This window comes from Silurus aristotelis (genome assembly GCF_946808225.1).
Source record: "Silurus aristotelis genome assembly, chromosome: 11".
Taxonomy (NCBI): domain Eukaryota; kingdom Metazoa; phylum Chordata; class Actinopteri; order Siluriformes; family Siluridae; genus Silurus; species Silurus aristotelis.
Window position 1 is genome coordinate 4,065,636 of NC_139584.1, and position 16,890 is coordinate 4,082,525.

The 16,890-nt window shown below is 39.6% G+C and overlaps 1 protein-coding gene across 1 annotated transcript; it reads right to left on the reverse strand.

Moving 5' to 3' along the window:
• Nucleotides 1–228: 228 nt before the first annotated feature.
• znf692 (zinc finger protein 692) lies at nucleotides 229–16,669 on the reverse strand. Its single transcript, XM_083555111.1, has 10 exons — nucleotides 16,388–16,669; nucleotides 13,631–13,820; nucleotides 11,016–11,038; nucleotides 10,392–10,850; nucleotides 10,212–10,311; nucleotides 8,936–9,088; nucleotides 8,287–8,365; nucleotides 2,738–2,852; nucleotides 2,015–2,114; nucleotides 229–1,129 (listed from the first exon to the last, which is right to left on the reverse strand). Exons 2-10 carry the CDS (start codon nucleotides 13,795–13,797, stop codon nucleotides 862–864), a joined length of 1,464 nt encoding a protein of 487 aa, XP_083411237.1. The 5' UTR covers nucleotides 13,798–13,820; nucleotides 16,388–16,669; the 3' UTR covers nucleotides 229–861.
• Between the last annotated feature and the right edge of the window lie 221 nt (nucleotides 16,670–16,890).

Sequence of the window (16,890 nt, forward strand, 5' to 3'; positions counted from 1 at the left end):
CTTATTTCACACTTAAATTGGTTTTCTATTTCCAGATCATTTTATTCCTTCCTACAAATGTCTAGAAATAGTGTTAGCATGCACCAAAATCTAGCAGAAGTGTGTAGGTTATTATTATAGCAAATGGGGACTAAATATGGAATAAGATGTTCAAAAGGCAAATACTAATGTTATGGTCAGGGCTTCATAAACATCTGACCACATATTGAGTACAAAAGACTAGAAAAATAGACAGAAATATGCATTTATTTGTCAAATGTACATTACAGAAAAGTGCTTTCTTTACACCTGGAGTCAAAATCTGGAATCAGAGAGGGTTAAGGGTCTTGTTAAAGGGCCCAGCAGTGGCAGCTTGAACTTCTGATCTTCTGATCAGTAACCCAGAGCCTTAACCATTGAGCTAATAGCATGTTGGTTTAGGGTGGAGCATGTAACGCTATGCTGTCCGAGGTGCTGTCCATGGTATGTTGATTGCAATGAGATAGTGAAGGCTTTGGTTGTCTTTAAGTCAGGAGGTGAAGTCTTGTCCTGGTTTGCCATGTTTAAACCTATTATAATCGTTGCATAAAAAATTCTGTATGAGGTGGTATCGAGACTAATTTTGTAACATGCTAAGAGAGCTGCATGCACAGTCACAGGGAGCACTGACCTTCATAAGTCCTGTGTACCTCTGGAGCTGTGCAAATGGTGCTATTCTGACCACGTGCACACCCTGACACCGAGCTCTTTTTTATAACACCTCGTACATGTTGAAATAAATTTGATTTTAGGATAAAATAGGTTTAGTGGACTTTGATTTGGGATTATCTCTGCCTACTTGCCTAAAAAGGCAACACCAATGTTAGTATTGCTGATAAAGAGTCAGGCATTAATCACAGCTTGGGCATTTGATATTGATTTGACTCGAACGTCATCCTCATGTAGGTCAAAGTTGGTTGTCGTTGTAATAAAATCAGAGGTCACGTGACCCGGGTGACTTTTACTCCGATGAGCGGTTACGTTGTCCCTCTTCTCGAAACGGCGGCCGCAGATCTCGCACGCAAATCGGTAGCTGCTCTCAGCATTGTGTTTACGCATGTGCCAGTTCAAAGAGGCCTTCTGACGACAGGTAAAGCCACACATCTCGCACCTGGGGGGAAACATACACACACACGAGAATGTGAGGGACGCATTTACTTTACACAAGTAAACACACACACATACACACACTTCCTTCACTAAGACTAAAAACATATAGGCCACACCCCCTTTACTAAGACTGAGAAGTACATAGGCCATGCCTCCTTTACTGAGATTGATAACAGATGCCACACTTCCCTCACTGAGACTGACCAAGTCTGAGGCCACACCCTTTTTACAAAGACTGAAACTAAAAGAGGCCACACCTCCTTCACTGACACTGGAAAACTAGAGGCCATGCCCCTTTCACTAGGACTGAATAAAAAACAAGGGCCACACCCCTTCACTAAGACTGAAGAAAAAAAAAAAAGAGGCCACACCCCCTTCACAGAGACTGAAAAAAGAGGCCACACCTCCTTCACTGAGACTGGTAAAAAAAAAAAAAAAAAAAAAAAAAGGGACCACACCCCCTTCACAGAGACTGAAACAAAAGGCCACACCTCCTTCACTGAGACTGGAAAACTAGAGGCCACGCCCCTTTCACTAGGACTGAAAAAAGAGGCCACCCCCCTTTCACTAAGACTCATAAAAATAAAAAATAAAAAATTATAAATTAAAAAAATAAATAAAAACCGCCACACCCCCTGCATTAAGACTAAAAACAATAGAGGTCACACCCCTTCACTGAGACGAAAAAAAAAAAAAAAGAGTCCACACCTCCTTTAATGAAAGGTTTAGAGGCCACGCCTCCTTTAAGGAGACTTACCAACACACCATTACACTTTCCCTTTCATTGAAACTGGAGTAGGTGTGACGGCTTTGCGCTTTTAAAAAAAATATTAATTCAATCATGCGTGCCTGTGTGTCACGTGTGTGTGTGTGTGAGGATTCTTACTGCAGTGGTTTCTCTCCCGTGTGGATTCTGCGATGGATGCTCAGGTTACTGCTGGTGCGGAAGGCACGAGCACAGAACTCACAGATGTAGTCTCTCTGATCTAACACACACATACACACACACACACACACACACACTTAACTCTGACATACAGCCTTTACTACACACAAGCTTACGTCATGTATTGATCTTCTGACCCTGTTCGATAGCTCTGATCTCATTTCCCCCTCAAAGGAATTCCAACACAAGCAGAAAACATCAATATGTGTCACTCTTAATGTGAAATTTTTAACTATAGCATACTTATTAAATAAATATTACTGACTTATTAATTCATATAAATAATATGAAACACTGCAGAATGTCAGTTGGTGTAAAAAAATAAATAAAATAAATAAAAAAGTCCATTTGATTTAATAGACAAATAATAATAATAATAATAATAATAATAATAATAAAAAAACACAATTTTGATGTAAATGTAATCTGCTGTACCATGATTGTGATTTCTCATTTAAAGATGATTATGACTATACACGTTTGTGTGTTATATGAAAATGTAAAAAAAAAACAACTCTAAAATTGTCTGAAGTTAAATTTTTATTTAAAACATCCACAGGACTAAACCCGAGTTCTAGTATGAAGCTGAGCAAAGGGTTAAGGACCGTGACTCAAAGCTGAAAATCCTGGAGGATTTGACCTCACAACCTTCTGGTTACTCACCACTGTGCAGCTTCTCATGTTCTTTGAGGTGCTTCTTAAAGTTGAACGATTTTCCACAAGAAGGATCAGAACAAGTGAAGGTCTTCTGCTGGATGTGCTGGTACTTCATGTGGTGCTGAACGGAGACAAACGTCATGCAGATTATCGATTATTTAATAAACCCTTCGTACAAGGAAAAAGTTTCTGTGCTTGAATAAAAGTAACCACCACTCCAGGAAAAGTCCCTCTATATTTCGACCAAATTAAAAGTACCAGCGTTCTTTTGAATGGACTTAATTATAAAAATGTAAGTAATGATCTAGGAGACCTTCACTACATGGACAAAGGCTTGACCATAACATTAGTCTTTTGATCTACTTCATTCCACACTGTTCACATTTACAGTTATAATAACCTCTACTCTTCTGGAAAGACGTTCCACTAGATTTATGAGAAGATTTGTGCTCATTCATCCACAAGGTTATTAGTAGTGTCAGGTACTGATGTAGGTGAGGTGAGTTTTAGTTTACACATTAGTTTACTCAGATTAGAATATTACCTATAGCACTGCACACTGATGTATATTGTGCAAGGAATAAAACACTTGTGTTACGCTACTGTGGATAAATAATCACTGCTGGCGTAGTGTGACGAAGCGGAGTTACTGTTTTTACCAGATGTTGATTTTTTTTTTTCAATAACAGCATGTCCTGATGCTTTCAATTCTTCTTTTATTACGGCAACAAACCAGTGAGCAATTTTACTTCATTAAAGAATGATGAAGCACTTAATTAATCCATAATCTAGGGATGAGAGAGATACACAAGTGTCCTGAGGTACCAAAAGTATCCTGTCCCATTCTTTTTCTAGACCTGTGGAAGTTGTATTTCAGTGGATATACAGTGGGTACGGAAAGTATTCAGACCCCCTTAAATTTTTCACTCTTTGTTATATTGCAGCCATTTGCTAAAATCATTTAAGGTCATTCTTCCTCCTCATGAATGTACACACAGCTCCCCATATTGACAGAAAAACACAGAATTGTTGACATTGTTGCAGATTTATTAAAAAAGAAAAACTGAAATATCACATGGTCTTAAGTATTCAGACCCTTTGCTGTGACACTCATATATTTAACTCAGGTGCTTTCCATTTCTTCTGATCATCCTTGAGATGGTTCTACACCTTCATTTGAGTCCAGCTGTGTTTGATTATACTGATTGGACTTGATTAGGAAAGCCACACACCTGTCTATATAAGACCTTCCAGATCACAATGCATGTCAGAGCAAATGAGAATCATGAGGTCAAAGGAACTGCCTGAAGAGCTCAGAGACAGAATTGTGGCAAGGCACAGATCTGGCCAAAGTTACAAAAAGATTTCTGCTGCACTTAAGGTTCCTAAGAGCACAGTGGCCTCCATAATCCTCAAATGGAAGACGTTTGGGACGACCAGAACCCTTCCTAGAGCTGGCCGTCCGGCCAAACTGAGCTATCGGGGGAGAAGAGCCTTGGTGAGAGAGGTAAAGAAGAACCCAAAGATCACTGTGACTGAGCTCCAGAGATGCAGTCAGGAGACGGGAGAAAGTTGTAGAAAGTCAACCATCACTGCACCCATTCACCAGTCGGGGCTTTATGGCAGAGTGGCCCGACGGAAGCCTCTCCTCAGTGTAAGACACATGAAAGCCTGCATGGAGTTTGCTAAAAAACACCTGAAGGACTCCAAGATGGTGAGAAATAAGATTTTCTGGTCTGATGAGACCAAAATAGAACTTTTTGGCCTTAATTCTAAGCGGTATGTGTGGAGAAAACCAGGCACTGCTCATTACCTGTCCAATACAGTCCCAACAGTGAAGCATGGTGGTGGCAGCATCATGCTGTGGGGGTGTTTTTCAGCTGCAGGGACAGGACGACTGGTTGCAATCGAGGGAAAGATGAATGCGGCCAAGTACAGGGATATCCTGGACAAAAACCTTCTCCAGAGTGCTCTGGACCTCAGACTGGGCCGAAGGTTTACCTTCCAACAAGACAATGACCCTAAGCACACAGCTAAAATAACGAAGGAGTGGCTTCACAACAACTCCGTGACTGTTCTTGAATGGCCCAGCCAGAGCCCTGACTTAAACCCAATTGAGCATCTCTGGAGAGACCTAAAAATGGCTGTCCACCAACATTTACCATCCAACCTGACAGAACTGGAGAGGACCTGCAAGGAGGAATGGCGGAGGATCCCCAAATCCAGGTGTGAAAGACTTGTTGCATCTTTCCCAAAAAGACTCCTCGCTGTATTAGATCAAAAGGGGGCTTCTACTAAATACTGAGCAAAGGGTCTGAATACTTAGGACCATGTGATATTTCAGTTTTTCTTTTTTAATAAATCTGCAACAATGTCAACAATTCTGTGTTTTTCTGTCAGTATGGGGTGCTATGTGTACATTCATGAGGAAGAAGAATGAACCTAAATGATTTTAGCAAATGGCTGCAATATAACAAAGAGTGAAAAATTTAAGGGGGTCTGAAAACTTTCCGTACCCACTGTATAAGGGTGTAATGTTACATATATTTGTACTGAACATTTTAGGGGACGAATTCAATCCTGTTTTTACCTGCGGAAGAAAGTGGGGTGGGGGGTTTTATTATCAAAAGTGTCACTGTGGCTACTCACTCTGTACTGGAAATACGATTTGTAGTGCGGCGAATTATGATTTGTGGTGCGAAATCGCTGCCACTTACTGCCATCGCCAATGTTTTTCGTCAGTCTAGCGATGTGGATTCGTTGTATTCGTTGTATATATAGATTCAAAAATTTCACTTAAATAGAGAAAATCCTGACAATTCCGCATATCGAGGGAGTGAATGTATGAAGGATGGAAGGAATGAAGACATTTGTTAAAGTAAATATGCTGAAATATGTAAAACAGTTATGTAAACATATATTTAGAAAATGTAATATTAAATGTAAAACACACACACACACACACACACACACACACACACACACACACACACACACACACATCTGTATTACCCAAATAGGGTCTAATAAATGTAATTTATTTAACTTATTTCTTCCATTTATTTAATCAATTTAAATTGTTCCTATTTAATTGATTATTAATTTAATCAATAAAATAAAAAAGAAATCGCTAGAAGTCTCTAAGTCACAAGTCACTGGTGGAGTCAATTGCAACAGGTGTGCAGGTTTTGCCTTCCCGGTTGTGAGAATTGACAATGCTCAAGATAAAGAAGGCCAAAGAAGGTCAAAATCTTGTTCAGAAGGAAGTGTGGGCAGGCGTGGAGGAAGCAAGAGATGGATGGTGGGATTGGGACAGCAAGGAGCTTGGACTAGATGGTTCAATGTTCGGCAATGTAAAATTGCCTGGGCCGATATCTGGAAAGCAGATTTCCATCTTATCAAGTTCTTAGTCCAAACCGTCTATATTGTCTAACCGAGTCTTGCAAACCTCTGGGTCTGGGGCAAAAGTGAGAAACCTTCCTGTCCCCTTTGTTCAGGAAGGGGATCCCTAAAACATCTCCTTAGCAGCTGCCCGAAAGCCCTTGGAGACGGGCGCTATCATTGGCATCACAATGTGCCTAAGGCAGTTGCCTAGTACTTAGCCATAGCCATTAATGCCAACAAGAGCCACCACAAGCCAAAGACCATTATGTTTCTTAGAGGCGGAAAGAAGGCCCACCCACAACCCAGAGTAAAGTCTGGTCTCCTTACTACCGCTTCAGACTGGCAATTGGAGGTTTATCTTGATAAACAGCTGAAGATCCCTACCATAATAACATCCACAAAGCTTTGTCCAGACATGATTATTGTCTCAGATTCCACCAAGCAACTGATTTTATTGGAGCGCACTGTGCATTAGGAAGAGGGCATGGACTTGGCCAACAAGAGCAAGCGGGCTAAGTACCAAAAGCTAGTTGAAGAGTGCAGAAGGCAGGACTGAAAAACTGGAGGTGGGCTGCAGAGGTTTTGCAGGGCGTTCACTGGTTCACAGGCAATTAAAATCAAGCTGAAGCCGCAGAGAAAGCCACTAGATGGCTTTGGATTAAGAGGGCAGAACGGTGGGCAATCACTACTGGGACACAGGCCGGGGTCTGATCAACCCCAGCTGGGTCGCCTAGACAAGCAGTCCCCAACTCTTTTTGCTCCACGGCCCGGAATAATGTCAGACAATATTTTCACGGACCGGCCATTAAGAATTGAATTGAGCGATAATGTATTATGTGTTAGTGACCAGAGCCTCTTTAAGAAGGTAGCGGATGGAGATAAGACGTGGCCGAGGCATCTTGACATGCAGTGAGTCATAGACAGATGTGGTGGAGAGAATCCGGTAATTTTCCAAAATGAAACATCGTTCAGAATCAGATGATAATTAAAACGGTAATAATGTAAGTTATGTATTCTTTCTGTGCGGCCCGGTATCAATTGACCCACGGACCGGTGCCGGTCCGCAGCCCGGGGTTTGGGGACCACTGGCCTAGACAAGGGTTTCTGATGTTGAAAGACACGAAACACCCAATGACCCCAGGATGTGTCTCAGTGCATCTGCATGGTGCATCTTTTACTACTACGATTTATTCCATTGAATTTTTATAAAGTTCTTATAAAACTGAATTTTATATATTATTTAACCAAGCAGGCATTTTATTTAAAATTGTTTTGAAAATGTAAATTGAACCAAACAGTGCCTTAAAACCCGAGAAACGAACCGAACCGTTAATTTTGTCTACCGTTACACTCTATTGGACTTCTGATCATGGGTTCAAATCCCGGTACCACCAAGCTGCCACTGCTGTGTCTTTGATCAAGGCCCTTAACAGCTCAGCTGAATAACTGAAATAACTGCAAGTCGCCCTTGGAAAAGGTAAAATGATTTATCCTGATGTCCTACTTCTAGATGGAGTTCTCTTCAATTGAAAACTCTTTACTACAAGCTAAGGATGATCCAGGTGATGATGATAAGGTTACCATACAGAGATTAATTCAAGAGCCATGAAGAGGAGTTTGGATTGGGAATAATTCAAAATAGTTTTGCAATCAAGTGTCCATCAGTGAACAGCTGATAACCTCAACAATGATAGAAGTGTATTTAATGGACTTTCGGTGCCACTTGATGCGAATGAGATTCCCTTTAGAGTCTGGATCCTCTCGAGGGTTCCTCTCATATCATCTCAGGGAGTTTTTCCTCAGCACAGTCACCACTGGGTCGCCCATTAGGGAGAGTTTTATAGTTAAAATTTGTATTTGAAATCTACGAGGGCCGTCAAACCACTTATCAGTAATAGGACACGCTAGTCATTTACATCTGCGTGTAGTACCCCCATTTTTATACCTGTAAATTTAAATGTCCCGGTTTGACGTCCTCGTTTTTAATTCTGTCAAGCCACTTTGGGACAATGTCCATTGTTATAAATAAAATTGAATCAAATTCCATTGTTGTACCTCATACAGTAAGAAGAACAAAACACGTACTGTTATATGCAAGTAGTGACATCATCAGGTCACTCCATCATTGATGGAGATCTACCTCATGGAAAAGATTCCTGAACAATACTCACGTTGAGGTACTGACGGCTGGAGAATATTTTCCAGCAGCCATCAAACTGACAGGGCAAAAGGAGCTTTGCGGCTGGTTTTCTACAAAAACGATTTTATGTCAATAATGTGAAAAGATCATCCATAGTTACCACCATAATTCCTAATAAAAGGTACAATGAGTTAAAGAAATACACTATATGAACAAAAGTTTGTGGACACCTGACAATAAGATATGTGCTTTTTGAGTATCTCATTCTACATTTTCGTCCCCACTGGCTGTTATAGAACCTCCACCCTTCTGGGAAGATATTCCGCAAAATTTTGGAGTGTGCTTGTGGAGATACAACGGTGTTAGTAAAGTCAGATACTGATGAAGTGAGGAAACCTGGGGTGCGGTCAGCGTGAAAAACTCATCAAAAGGTGTTCGATAGGGTGTGTAGCAGGAGATCATCCAAAACAGAGAAAGCATATCTTCATGGAACATGTTTAAGTCTCCTATTATAAGTAAAGGGAAATTTTCATGCTAACAAATGCATCCAAAGATGTCTTATACAATCGTGTGCCTCCAACTTTGTGGTAACTATTTAAAAACATATAGCTGAAAAAGTCGGGTGTCCCAATACTTTTGTTCATAGTGTTCTTTTGCTACAAATCTCCTCCAGGACAAACCTCTTTCTCCTTCTGCTTATATGTAAGAGCTCGTCTTTCTCTGAAGCTCTCGTTCTCCTCCTCAACTCCTCACTTTCACCCGTCTGCAGAGCATCCTCTTTCCTCTTGCACTCCCTCGTGGTTGAGTTTGGTTCTGCGTCTTGCACAACATCCCTGTAAGGGTCAAAAAGATTTCTCTCGTCCTTTACCTGCAGCTTAGCACCAAAATCCTAATGAGTTAAAGAGCTTTGAAGCCCTTATTAATTATTCAGTTATTCGTCTTAAAGCTGGTTATTTAGCAATATGGTGAAAATAAAAATAACGTAAAAACTCCAGTGTAATCAGAAGGAAGACAAACAAACAAAAACAAATAAAAAATGTAAACAAATAAAGTAACAAATATTTAAAGAAATAAAGACAGACAGATAATATTCTTTTTAATAATTAGACAGACAGACAGACAACCAGATACACAGACAGAAAAAACAGATAGCGAGAGAGAGAGAGAGAGAGAGAGGGGGGGGGGGGGGGTAAGAGAGAAAGATTGATAGTTAAAGACTCACAGACAGACAGACAGACAGACAGACAGACAGACAGACAGACAGACAGACAGAGAGAGAGAAAGAGAGAGAGAGAGAGAGAGAGAGAGAGAGAGAGAGAGAGAGAGAGAGAGAGAGAGAGAGAGAGAGAGAGAGAGATTGATAGTTAAAGACTCACAGACAGAGAAACAATGACAGACAGATACAGAGACAATTAAATAGATAAAGGCTCACAGACAGACAGACAGATGGATAGACAGACAGACAGAGAGCTAGCTAGATAGACAGATAAACAGACAGACAGACATGTAATAGACAGACACCTAGACAAATAGGGAGATAGATAGTTAAAGACTTAGACAGACAGACAGAGAGCGGGAGACAGAGAGCGGGAGACAGAGAGCGGGAGACAGAGAGCGGGAGAGAGATAGATGATATATTGATGACAGACAGACAGACAATTTAATAAACAAGTAAATGAATGAATAAATATACAGACAGACAGACAGAGTGATAGACATAAGCAAAAATAAATGCTGTTAGATTAAAGTGCAGAGCAAATCACGACACCCGTTTCAGCTCAATGTGCACTGTGTACTGAAGGTTCCTACAGATTCTATATGATATTATTCATATAATAATATTTATATCAGTTTAATATATGTTGGAGAACTTGACATGCCTGATGTAACCTTTTTTTCCCCCTGCGTATTATCGATCCCAACACTAAAGAGTTTAACTTTTCGTCGAATGTCTACCTGAACTTTGGTGACAAGTCGAGAAGCGCTGCATCACTTCCTTCCTGTGGAGCTGCTTCCTGTTCATGCTGTGCCGCATCGCTGCAATATTCTAAGAGAGCTTCAGAAAGGTCACGATTCAAAGAAATTATAAGGAAGTTACAAAAAAAACCTAATCTGAACTGAGACCTTGCGCTTTACCTTCTTCCTCGTTTCCTTCTGAGGCTGACAGGCAGACGCGATCTAGCTCGTTTCTATCCGAGACCAATCTTCCTCTGGCTCTCCTCCTGCTCCTCGTCCTGCACTCCTCCTCCCGTTTCACTCCTTTCCTCTGTCTTTTCTTGTTCTTCCTCTGTCCTGAAGGAGCGGTGTTTCCTTGTTCGTGCTTCTCTCCTTTATTGTCCTCCCCTGTGTGTATCGGATGCCAGGTGAACGTGTGTCCACCTCCGCAGGTGTATGTAAGACAGGTTTCTGCTTCACGTGACCACACGGAAGTTTCGGGAAATTCCTCCAGCGATCTCTCCTTTACTTCCTGTCTATGTGGGTCAGACTGCAGGCTCGGGGTTAGAGAACACTGCTGCCCATGACTGTGGACCAGGAGGATCAACTGCTCCAGAGAGGCCACGGTTACAGAGATTCCTTCCTTTCCATCACCGTCACCTTCACCTTCATAATGCAGACAAAGAGATAATTACCAGAATTCTGAGCTGGTTTCTTAATGGGTTCCTTAAAAGTTTTAAGGTTCTTCTGTTTAAGTGTTCCCTTTGTTAAAAAATTAAGTTGAGTTTGAATCTCTTGCAAAAGGCAGAATCGTCTGTACAGTACCTGAGCACACTTTGCAGGAGTAACTGTTGAAAAACAAACAAACAAGGAATTATGAATGAATTCCACCAAATACACTGAGCCATATGACACGTTTATGCAAATGTATGCAAATTAAAACATGGAAGGAGTCTCCAGTGTCACTGCTTTGTAGCAGCGGTTCTCTGGAACATGAACGCTTTCAGGACGCAGGACTTATTTGGGTTTTCATTAACATAACAAACCATGGTATTTTTTTACTCTTATTAACTAAACAAGTGAAATGACGCTAACCAGTGGTGGACAGTGAGGAAGTAAATGTAATTCGTTTCTGTACTTAAGTAGCTTTTTCGCATATCCTGACTATACTAAAGTGTTTCCATTTAGGGAGACTTTCACTTGAACTTCACTACATTCCAAAGTCAAATATCTTTTTACTCAACTATATCAGTCCTTTTTTTTATGAGAATAAAATCTTATCTGGTCAGACACGCAGTGAGCCACCAATCATCTCTGATAGATCTCAATTACTTTCTTTCTCATTTGTTTCTAAATTTCTTTGGATCTCGGCATGATGTCTAGCTTTTGAGGATCTTTTGATCTACTTCACTTTGTCAGGCAGGTCCTATTTAAAAGATTTCTTGATCAGTAATAATCAGCAGTAATCAGGCCTGGGCGTGGCAAGAGAAATTGAACTCAGGTGTGATAAACCACAGATTTACACCACACTTTTTTACACAGGGCCATGTAAGTTTTGAATTTTGCTTTACCCTCAATAATAAAAACCTTTATTTAAAAACTGCATATTGTGTTTACTTGTGTTATCTTTTTGCTAATATTTAAATGTTTAATGATCTGAAACCTAAAAGTGTCACAAACATGCAAAAAAAAAAAAAAAAAGAAATCAGGAAATCACACTTTTCACACCACTGTACTTTTCTGACACACCAGACTTCCTCATATAATACCACAACTCTCTCCACCCTGCCGTACAATTTCTCTAAATCCACAAACACACAATGCAACTCCTTCTGACCTTCACTATACTTCTCCATCAACATTCTCAAATCAAATAATGTGACGCTCTTCCTCGTCATAAAAACATACTGCTGCTCACAGATGGTCACCTCTTCTCTCAGCCTGGCTTTCATTACTCTTTCCCATAACTTCATGGTGTGACTGATCAACTTAATTCCCTTGTAGTTACTGCAAGTCTGCACATCTCCCTTATTCTTAAAGATCGGTACCAGCACACTCCTTCTCCATTCCTCAGGCATCTTCTCACCTTCCAAAATCTTGTTCAACAATCTTGTTAAAAACTCCACTGCATCTCTCCTAAACATCTCCACGCTTCTACCGGTAGGTCATCTGGTCCAGCCGACTTTCCACTCTTCATCCTCTTAATCGCTGCTCTCACTTCCTCCTTACTAATCCTATCTACTTCCTGTTTCACCATCTCCACACCATCCAACCTTCTCTCTCTTTCATTTTCCTCGTTTATCACTCCAGAATTTTTCCTTCTCCTCCATCTCACAACCCACTTGTGGAGCATAGGCACTGATGACATTTATCATCAGCTCTTCATACTCCAGCTTCACGTTCATCACCCTATAAGATACTCGCTTCACCTCCACTACACTCTTACTGTACTCTTCCTTCAGGATCACCCCTACATCATTTCTCGTTCCATCCACACCATAACAGAACAGTTTAAACCCACCTCCAATGTTCCTGGCCTCACACCCTTCCACTTGGTCTCATGAACACACAAAATATCTACCTTTCTCCTCTCCATCATATCAGCTACCTCTCTCCCTTTACCAGTCATAGTACCAACATTTAAAGTACCAACCTGAACCGCCACTATCCTACACTTCTCCTTTTCCTGCTGTCTCTGTAGATGTTTTCATCCTCTCCTTCTCCTCCTTTGGCCAACAGTACCCCAATTTCCACCAGTAAACCCAGAGAAACATTTATGGAAATAATTTCCAATTCACATCCAAACAGCTGAGTCTCTACCTTGAAACCATGTCCAAAGATCTTCCAGCATCACTTTCATTAGTAAATGAATGGGGAAAAAAAACCTGCTTTCTAACTATATTCTCTCTTAACAAAGTTTCAGACTGATGCTATTCTTAATCTGGGTCCTAATGAACCAGTATCACAAATGCCATAAATGTAGCTGCTGTAACGTAAGTGCACGTTCCACAACATGAAACGTAACCATAAACCGATAAAAACAATATAATTCGGTAAGAATGGTTAGACAAATTGCTGCAGTAAAAGAGGAAACTTCACGGTGGTCACAGGTGTCTAATTGTCTCACCACCCAGTTATTTCTAAAAAAATATATTTATATAAATATTCATGGTGCATCGAATTCAAATGTTATTAGACAAACTTTTTTTTTTTACTGTCCGTCACAGAATTGACAGAATTTATAAAAGAGAAGTTGCAAAAGTATATATATATATAAGTATATATATATATATATATATATATATATATATATATATATATAATGCGTAATATATATATATATGCGTACAATGCGTAATATATATATATATATATATATATATATATATATATATATATATATATATATATATATATATATATATATATATATATATTACGCATTGATCAGAAACTGAGCCAGCTCTGAGTGCAGAGAGAATCCCAGTCGGTCCTTCAGTGTACTCCAGTCCTCTGGCCACGAGCCGAGTCGCACACGGAGTTTACTCCTCCGAGCATCCAGCTCTCGACGCCTCTGCCTGCGCTGAGCCTCTTTATTCGCCGCCATGGCGAAAAGAACGAACAGATGCTCTGGGTACAGGAATGAGAATAAAGCATAAAGAATAAAGCATAAAAAGAAAGTCTTTTCGAATTGATATTCTTTCTTACTGAAAATAATAATAATTACTTTGGGTGATTAGATTTTTTTATACAGAAGACCTAAGAGCATTATAATATATTTTCCTTTCTAGTTTTCTCATCATCACAAGTTTGTTAGATGATCTCGACATAACGAGTTGTTTTCTCGTTATCACGAATTTTCTCGTGATCTTGATTTAACAAACTTAGTTTCCTCGTGATCAGTACTCACATTGTCTGTGTATTCGGCAACCCGGAGTTATGATAACGAGAAAACAACATCTGTTATGTCGAGATCACGAGAAAATTATGTTGTGATCACAAGAAAATGACTAGTTATGTTGAGATCCCTAGAAAATGAAGTCATGATCACAGGAAAACAAAGATTAAATATTATTATTCTTGGCCTTAGGACATTTTTATTTTTAAGAACTCAACATTAACAGTACAGTGGTTCTCAGGGATCAGGGTTTGGTACTCGGCCCTCAGCCTTCTGTTTTCTGCCTGAGATGCTTAATTAAGGCTCAGGAACTAATGTTGAACTAAGGTGATCTTTTGAGTTGGCCCACCGTGCCATATAAGAGAAGAGGAAAAAAAACTAATAGAAATAAATGCTATTTGGAAAAAAATTTGGAAAAACAACTCTTTAACCATTTAAAGCAAAACCTCAGGGCACCCTAAGTGCTAACATTGTGGCCAAATCATTAACAAATAGAGTTTAAATTTCCAGCATTACTACTCAAAACGTTAACTATAACTAGCTATATTCTCTTAAAACCCCTAATGACCTCTCTACCTGCCTACCAAGCTTTATTTTTCTTTATGTCCCTTTTTAAATGTGTAATAAGAGGTCTTAAAGACAGTATGAGTTATTTAAAACCATAGTTGGACTTTTTTTTCTTGCATTTTTGTGCATCTAAAGAAAGAATCAATTGCAAGTAGGATCTAAAACCCTGAGTGGGGAACTAAAAAAAAGTGACACCACAATACATATGGAATTATTAGCATAAAGTTGGACGAACAAGAGCTAAATTAGACTAAGTTTAAAAGTTATTTGGTTATTCGACTGAAAAGATTGTAAAACACTAATTTTATGGATCAAAAATTTATGTGTTGAGGAGGAAACAGGAAAACCTGGATAAAATCAGAGAATTAAGAGAAAACCAGACAACTCAGTGAAAACCCAATTGACCCAAACAAAAACAAATTACTAAGAGGAACCAGAGAACCTGAAAGACATCAGAGAACCCTGAAGAAACTAAAAACCTGAGGACAACCTGAGAATTCAAAAAAACAAAACTAAAACTAAAAAGGAAACCAAAGGAACCAGAAGAAAAAAGAACCCGGAGGAAAAACCTGAGGGAAATCTGAAAGCCCAGGTGAAACTAGAGAACCGAAAAGAAACCAGAAAACCCTGAAGGCAATCAGAGAATCAGAGGAAACCAGACAACTGAGGGGAATCCTGACACACAATACATCCTTGTGTTTTGATGGTTCATGAATGCAAAAGTTAGATGGATGATGGATGGATGGATAAATAGATATATCTTCATCTGTAAGCACTTTCTCCTGATTTCGATCATCGGTGTATCAGGTCGTTAATGTATCCCAAGAACACTGTAATTGTAAGGCAGAAATACATTCTGTACCCCATTCACCCTCTCACACATTCTATCCTGAGGGAAATTTAGAGATATCTAACAAACAGCATATGTGGGAGGAAACAGTTGAACCTGAAGAAAATCAAATATACACAAAGAAAACTAAAGAACCCTGAAGAAACCTGAAGGAACCAGGAGGAAAACCAGAGGAGGAAAACAAAGAATTAAGACGAAACCAGAAAACTCTGAGCAACTTGAAACCTCTGAGGTAAATCAGAAAATCAAGAGAAAACCAGGGAACCCTGAGCAATCCAAATAACTCAGAGGAAATCAGAGAACCCTGAGCAAACTGAAGAAAATCAGAAGGAAAATAGAGACTCATGTGGAAACCTGAGCATCTGATGAGAACCAAAGGAACTTTTAGTTGGAGCTAAAATCCTGATTGGGGAACTAAGAAAAGTGTCACTTATTGGGTAAAGTCACACAATCTGGCAACCCTGTTGATATAGGTGCTGTTTTTGAAAGCAAGTGGCTAGTTTTATTACTGCCATGATTTATAGTCATTAAATACTTTAGTTTTGGGTAAAAAAATATATTTTTAAAAAAGTTCAAATATATCGTTAGCAAGATACCACTAGAATAGAAACATTTATTTCTAGCGGTATGCTAGCATAGAGCGGTCACATGGGCACAAGTTGCCATGGCGACATTCCAGCCCTGCATACTGAAGTACTACGTAGTATAGATGTCCGAATATTTGCACACTGTTCAGTACGCAAATTTAGCGTTAGCCATTTACCTTCTCTTTCAATTACCTCGCAATAAATTGTGAAATAAATGCAAGATAACACATAAATAACGCCGATACACCGACACGAGATGAAAAGTCCATGCTAATTTAAGTAGGTAAACATATACCTGTTCATACACGACTTTTTGTTCAGAGTGGGCCCCACCAGCTCCTCTCCGTTGCCCTTTTAAGCACGCGTCCTTCAGTACTCTATAAAAACATGATAACGACGAAAAAAGCGTTCACAACAGTATCAGTGAAATCCAGGGTGGAAAAAGCAAACCATTGTATCTATATTTTGTTAATAATGCGCGTCATGGAAGTGAGAATAACCTCCAAAAGCCTGTAAAGCAGGAAGTGTGTGGTGGGAACAAGGCTTCATGGGAAATGTAGTCGGTTGGAGAGACACACATTACGTCCTTGTGTTTTGATGGTTCGTGGATGCAAAAGTGATGATAGATAGATAGATAGATAGATAGATAGATAGATAGATAGATAGATAGATAGATAGATAGATAGATAGATAGATAGATAGATAGATAGATAGATAGATAGATAGATAGATAGATAGATAGATAGATAGATAGATAGATAGATAGATAGATAGATAGATAGATAGATAGATAGATAG